The 6,810-nt window shown below is 56.8% G+C and overlaps 1 protein-coding gene across 1 annotated transcript; it reads left to right on the forward strand.

Moving 5' to 3' along the window:
- The first annotated feature begins 382 nt into the window (after positions 1 to 382).
- LOC109315848 (calmodulin, striated muscle) lies at positions 383 to 1,116 on the forward strand. Its single transcript, XM_019543787.1, has one exon. It carries the CDS (start codon positions 458 to 460, stop codon positions 905 to 907), a length of 450 nt encoding a protein of 149 aa, XP_019399332.1. The 5' UTR covers positions 383 to 457; the 3' UTR covers positions 908 to 1,116.
- Positions 1,117 to 6,810: the final 5,694 nt, after the last annotated feature.

Here is a 6,810-nt window from a genome sequence, read left to right on the forward strand (position 1 = left end):
TGCACAGATAACTGGTTCTTGGTAAACCGGTTTCCATGCATATCTTCCATGCTAATGTTATCTCTGCCCCAGCGGTAGGCACCTACCCCATGGCTGCTGTGCCTGCCCTGTCCCCTGGTGAGATAGCTTCCATCTCTTTGCCTGCAGATACCCTACCTCGCTCTTGCTAGGCAGCCCCTGTCCCCTGGCCAACTGGCTACCAGCACAGCTTGCAAGGAGGGCGAGTTCCTCCCACTGACTTCACATGGGAGCGGGTGCCAGCTCCAGGCCCTGAGGTGCTGAGGAGGGTGGGGACGCTCTGATTTACGGCTCTGCGCACGTCAGGAGGCAACGCTGCGTCTCTGCCGACACCCCGGCTCTGCAAGTTGAGGCAGAGAAGGCGAGCGTGCATCGCGGCTGAGAGCGGGGAAGCCGGGGAGCGCGGAGATCACTGCTGGGGTGCTGCAAAAGGACCGGCATGGGTGACCAGCTGACAGAGGAGCAAATTGCAGAGTTCAAAGAGGCCTTCTCCCTCTTTGACAAGGATGGGGATGGGTCGATCACCACCAGAGAGCTGGGCACTGTCATGCGCTCGCTGGGGCAGAACCCCACGGAGGCCGAGCTGCAAAGCATGATCGGCGAGGTGGATGCCGATGGCAGCGGCACCATCGACTTCCCCGAGTTCCTGTCCTTGATGGCGAGGAAAATCAGGGGCGCGGACAGCGAGGAGGATATCAGGGAGGCCTTCCGGGTCTTCGACAAGGATGGGAACGGCTACATCAGCGCGGCAGAGCTCCGGCACGTCATGACGAACCTGGGGGAGAAGCTGTCGGACGAGGAGGTGGAGGAGATGATCAGGGAAGCTGACTGCAACAGCGACGGGCAAGTGAACTACGAGGAGTTTGTGCGCATGATGATGGGGAAGTGAGGCCAGGGGCGCGGGCACACGTCCCCTCCTCTCCCCCGTCCGTCTTCCTGGACAGTGCATATCAAAGACTTGGGTTGGTTTCCACTCTCCTGCTGGCATCTTCCTCTTGCTTTTCTTGTCCTGATGTTTTATGCTAAAGGCTGGTTAGGACTTGTCCTGCTCATCAGCTCAACCCCGGGACTCCTGCAAAACTAGGTCACACCCAGGACCGTGTGGCCAGTGCCAATTGCCTTTGGAAAGAGGCAGCAGCTCACACGCGCCGACGGCGTTCGGGCCGATCCCTGCATCCCTCGCTCCTGTGAAACCAGCCCTTGGTTTCAAGCAGCCCCCGGGAGGACGGACGCCTCACGGGGGTCGGGGTTTGCAGCGTCGCAGGCGCTTGGCTGTCGGTACCTTCCTTAAAGCCAAATGCAGCCCTCACTCGCGCAGGTCTATGCGAGCAGATCCTTATCCACGGGGGAGCCCCCCGAAATCCCTCGGGCTTCCCCGGGATCTCTGGCGGCATTGGGACCCGTGCGCTCATTCGAGGTAGATAAGGGATCTCGCCACACGTCTGCCTCTGAACCTGGGTTTCTAAACCTCCCCACTGAAATTCAGACAGGCCCCGATCCCGGGTTGTATTCCCCGCCATGCCTGGCTTTCCCGAAGACGGCCTCATAATAAGAGATTTCAAGGGGCTGACAAGCCGCCTGCCTGCCTTTGCAGCGGGGAAAACACAAGGCGCTTGGGTGCTGATGCTAGCAAACACAGACTTGCCCTGAGCCTGGGCTGGCTTTGTGGCTTTCATGGCATTTGTAATCTCTGATTCAATCCCTGGAAATGAAACGATCTCTGATTCAATCTGAAATGAGAAGCAGGCCGGCTTCTCCCCAGGGACTTCAGGGCAAATTTGGGAGCACGCCCTAGAGAAAGCTGTGGTCTTATTCACAAAGAAAGGGAGGGGGAGAGATAAGCGGGCTGGCGAGATGCTTATTTCCTATCCTGCTTTCTCTGCTTATGGGAAAGGGGAACTGCTACTGTCCCGAGCGCATTGGAGAAGTAGGTCTGTCGACGTTGTTGCTCTTTTCGGGAAGCCATTGCATTTCTGCTCCATTGATGCTTTTGTGCTTCGGTTGTGTCATTGACCTGAGTTCCTTTAACAAGTGTGGGGAGAATAAAGCTGTCACATTGCAAAACGGGTGTCTTATTCTTCTTTGAGTGAAGTGTTGCTTTCCCACGGCAAGATGTTTCAGATCTAGTCTTGGCCTTGCAGGATGCTGTCCACGCGCAACCCCACTTGCTAAAAGCCAAGGCGAGGAGGGACCCCACGGGGGGCATCCTATTTACACGTCCCCATCCTCACCCTGAACACAGTCGCAGGCCCGCTTAACTCTGCTCACAGTAGGACTTTGCTAGTCCGTGGAGCTCGAGGCTTTTGTGCTTAAAGATAAGCCCCTGCATAAACGTTTGCAGACCCGAGTCTCTCGGGCTGCAGAGGGACAGAGGCGGTGCATAACGCCTCGTCCCCTTGTACCGCCTGCTGTAACCCTGGTGGCTCCCACAGCAGCAAAACCAGGTGAATCAAGACGGCCGCCGTCATCATGTTCTGTCCATGCGCTGCCCTCAAAAAGCACTCCACTCCCTTGTGCCTTGTGCTGCCAGTTTGGTCCCAAAAGTCCTGGTGCAAACTCCCTCCAAGCCATCCCCAGCGGACTGACACCACACATCGCCTTGTCCCTCTCTGGGGGTTGCCAGCTACGTGCAGGGCGGCAGTCCGCGGCCAGCTTCCACCTCTCCCGGCACGGTTTTGGTTTGGGGCCATCGCTCTGTAGCAGCGGAGGGGTGAAGCGTCTTCCTACTGTCCCGGGGACGTAGGCTTGAGCCCTGCCTGAAACTGCCCCCGGTTTACCTGCTGCAAAGAGTTACCTGGACATTTGGGCTGCAGAGCCAAAGGGGGCTGGATGGGATGTAGCTAGTCCCGTCACTCCCTGGGTACCACTGGCTGGTGCAAGTGATATGTTTTACCCACACCGGCCTACTGAGCTTGGACGGACCATTTTTGTTCCTATAAAACTCAGAGGTGAAGAATAGGGTGGGTGGAGAGGTCGAGCCACGGCAGGCAGGGTGAGGCTGGGCCGAAGTTGGGTTTGCCCGCAGGCTAACCGATATGTCAGGCTTGAACGTTTCGGATGGAAACGCTTACCGATGGGGTGTTGATCTGCATCAAATCATGTCATGCCAGCTCAGTTCAATGTCCACGTGGGTCCCTGTGAGCTGCTGCGGCGGACTGCGCTCCAGGGGCTTCCTCTCCCCCATCTACTCCGTGCATCAGGCTCCTGGCTCAGGCAACATCTCCCACGCAACGTGGTGGTCCCACGTCATTTCAACCAGGTGGGGATGTATGTCCCCCCAGTTCCAGCTGGAAAGGGGAGATCCAGCTGGGGAGCCCCAGTTGCGGGGTGGAAAGGGGAGACGACCGCCTTGAGAGATGGGGGCAGTGGAGTGGGACACGCCATGCCGGCGAAAGCCCAGGAGCACCAGGGTGCTGGTGGATACTGGGGGGCCTGGCTGAGAGGCAGAGAGCTGTTGTTACTCATTCAGAGAACCGGGGTGGTTTTGTGATGTGATGGGTGGGGGAAGTGAGTCCAGCCCCTGCCCGGCTACACGCTCCCTATAGAGCAAGTGCTGCAGGGCTAGATTTGCTAGACCTCACCTGTCCTTCTTGCATTCATGGCCAGGCCCTCCGAAGAGCTCAGCTCTCAACAGGCTCACGCCAGTCAACCCTCTGCGGCTCCGTTTCCCCTGCTGAAAGGAGAGCCACCCGCCTGCCTCCCTCACTAGCAAGGTCGCACTTGCATGCAAATGGCGCCGAGACCAGCTGTCGAGAGACCTGTGGTGGTCCCCGTGTGCTAATGAGGGCAATCAACTCAGGAGCCACAGATCCGGTGCTAGGAGTGAAGTGGTGGTGGTCCCGGTCCCCGGGGAGGAGCGCAAGGCAGCTCGCCTTTGCCTCGTCTCCCTTCCCTGCTCCACAGCAGAAGAAAACATAAAATCGACACTGCCAGTGACGATTCCCAAAGCCCCCAGGCGACGCTCAGGAGTCAATGCAAACAGAGGTCAATGCACAACAAGGGTCGGTGCCTCGAAACGGCCGCGGGACGGGGCCCAGTGTGAAGCTGGCCAGAAACCAGAGCAAAACGGAGGTACGGGAGCTGTTCTGCAACGCGGGCCCCGTGTCCTACAGGTGGGGGCGAGGGGGGCATGCAGCGCACGTGGCTCCAGAGCCACCACAGAGCAGGATGGCTCAGGGCAAGTGAGGAGGAAGGCACTGCTATTCATGCCCCTTGCTTCCCCACCGGGGTGATATGCAGCTCCCGACGGAGGCTGCCCCCAGACCTGCAAAGCGAACCAGCCTCCTGCTGGCGCTGCGCACGGGGGTTGCTTTCACCGCCTGGTCGGGTCTGATACCCGTGGGAGCCCATTCCCCCCGGTTTCCAAGGCAGTGTGGTCCGCTGGGTCTATGAAACAGAGGGCGCGCGGGCCTCAGTTTCACAAGCCATCGTTTCACAAGCCTCCGGACCACAAGCTGCTGGCGGGGAGCAGCACGCACCGCCGCCCAACACAGGATGCGATGCAGCCTCCACTGAGCAGTGTTGGGAGTGTGCTCATAACCTCTCGGATTTAGTGTCTACCCTGAGAGCAGCCTCATTGCATCTGTAGCATATCAGCGTCACCCCATAGGATCCATAGGCAGGGCAGAAACAGGCCCGTCATGGCTGGCCACAACTCTTAGTAGGCAGGTTTCCCACTCGACATTGGTCTCAGGAGCGTCACACCACCCCATCCCACCCAGGCCACAAGGAAACCCGTTATGGAGAGGGTCTCCAGAAAGGAAGAGGGTGAGAAAGGCTTCTCCCACCTCCTGTCCCCATTACTCCCTCATTGAAGGAACAGCAGCAGTGACCCCTCATCCCAACGAGGTTCAAGGCTGCTTTCACATCTGAAGAAGGCAGTATGTGCCTGAGCCATGGCCTCATCCAAGCCAGGGTTTGATCCGTGGGACCGTGCTGACTACAGCAGACTTGCCCAAGAGCAAGGACATGCAAAACCAGCCCCGAAGGCTTCAGCAAGAGCTGCCCTTGACAGGTCAGCGGCTCTCTGTGTGAAACCAGTAAAACCGGCCTCCCTGCGAGCTGGAGCTGAGACATTCAGGTCAGTTTCCTAGAACTGGTTCTCGTGCCCTCAGAGGGCGCTTGTACACGTTACGAAACAGAGGCAAAAATTGCTGCTATTATTTTTTTGTCGGCCCGAGTGAAATGCTGCCCTCGTGGCACAATTCACATTGTGAAGGTCCCCCGGTGAAACGATGCCACTGCTTGTCAGAGAGGCATGAAGGAGCTCATGAGTGAAGCGCGTTTGGCTTGGGGGCAATCCATGCCTGGCAGGTGGGCTGGCTTGGAGGCAGCCACAAATCAGGACCAGAGCTCTTCTGCCTCAGTGCATGTGTGGGTGGACTGGGTTGGAGGTGCGGACCCGCTGGGTGGAAAGGACGGAGACTCCTACCTTGGAGGGGAGGAGCACCACTTCATCAGAAATGGCTTTCTTGTGCAGTGCCTGGCCCCAGGGAGAGCCTGGCCCACCCCCATGGGGTCACTAAATACTAACCGGAAGTCGTGCTCTTTGTTGCTTCTGCAAGCCGAGAGCCTTGCACACACACAGGACTTGTCGTGTCTATGTCCCAAGTGTCCTAGTGCCATGTCCTGTCCCCCCAATAACTTCTAGGAGCCCTGACAGCTCCCATCACATGCTCCCCCAAGGCATGGGCTCTGTGTGGCCTCACTGACCATGCCAGGTCCTCTCACCCCACCTCATCCTAGGGATCTTTATACCACACTGCTGGTATTACCATATACTAACCGGGCTCTTCCCACTGGCACGAGATTGTGCCCCAACGTTCGGGAGCAGGTCAGAGGCTGGGTTCAAAAGCCACCGCCTTACCTCCAAACAGAGAAATGCCACTGAATTAAATGCTAGCCCTGGTACCTGAGCTAACAAGCCCTCCAGCCACCCTGAGACCAGCTCCGCTGATGCTACAGACAGGGACAGCTTTGTTTTATGCAGCACGTGCGCTGCGTGACGTAGCAAAGAGCAGCGATACCACCGCCTCCGGCCAACCGCGCTGCCCCAGTGGCACCAGACTCGGAAATCGAGCTCGGCAGGAATTTGCGACTGAACTTTTTCTTGACCCTCCTATCGGAAAGTGTGGACAAAACCCATCCAAACCCGAAAGGGCACAGGCATTAGCAGGAAAGGGCTGGTCTGATCATTTTTTGATGAGGAAAAAAGTGGAAGAAATGTTGTGCGATTATCTAACTGTTGCCTTCTCCTATCTTTCAAAACACCAAATACGACTGTCCGGTTTCAAATGACCTTCCATTTAAACTAATATGCCATTAATAAGGTGTGTGTGTCTTATTTTTTTTTAACAAATAAATGAAAGGTTTGAGATCAAAATGAAGCATTTCAGAAGGAAATGTCAAAACGCCTGTCAAAAGTCAGCTGGCCCTTGGCAATGGAGGGGATTTCACCCAAAGTGCTTCAAAAAGCAGGGAATATTTGCCTTTTCTGCAGGAAGTTACAATTTTACTCAGATCAGAGTCTGCTCAAGGCACAATCCTGCCCTCCTAAAATGGCTGGGCTTGAGCAGCTGGATCCTGATTTGAGTTGGGAGGAGGTAAGTGAAGCATGAGGCGATACACAGATAAGTTAGGTAGATAAGCCAGGCTCGGACTTGCCCCTGTTGGGACATCCCCCCACCCCTACTGCCCAGCCCCGGTGCAAGGAAGCAAACACTATAATATCATAGTATCGTAATATACGGCACCCCAATTCACAAACATTTTGGAGGGGGACGTCAAGTCCAG

This window comes from Crocodylus porosus, unplaced genomic scaffold (genome assembly GCF_001723895.1).
Source record: "Crocodylus porosus isolate Cpor-Errol unplaced genomic scaffold, CroPor_comp1, whole genome shotgun sequence".
NCBI classification, from domain to species: Eukaryota; Metazoa; Chordata; order Crocodylia; family Crocodylidae; genus Crocodylus; species Crocodylus porosus.

Bases quoted from the DNA above. Each gene is read 5' to 3' on its own strand.
- LOC109315848 (XM_019543787.1), top strand. From the start codon at position 458: ATGGGTGACCAGCTGACAGAGGAGCAAATTGCAGAGTTCAAAGAGGCC.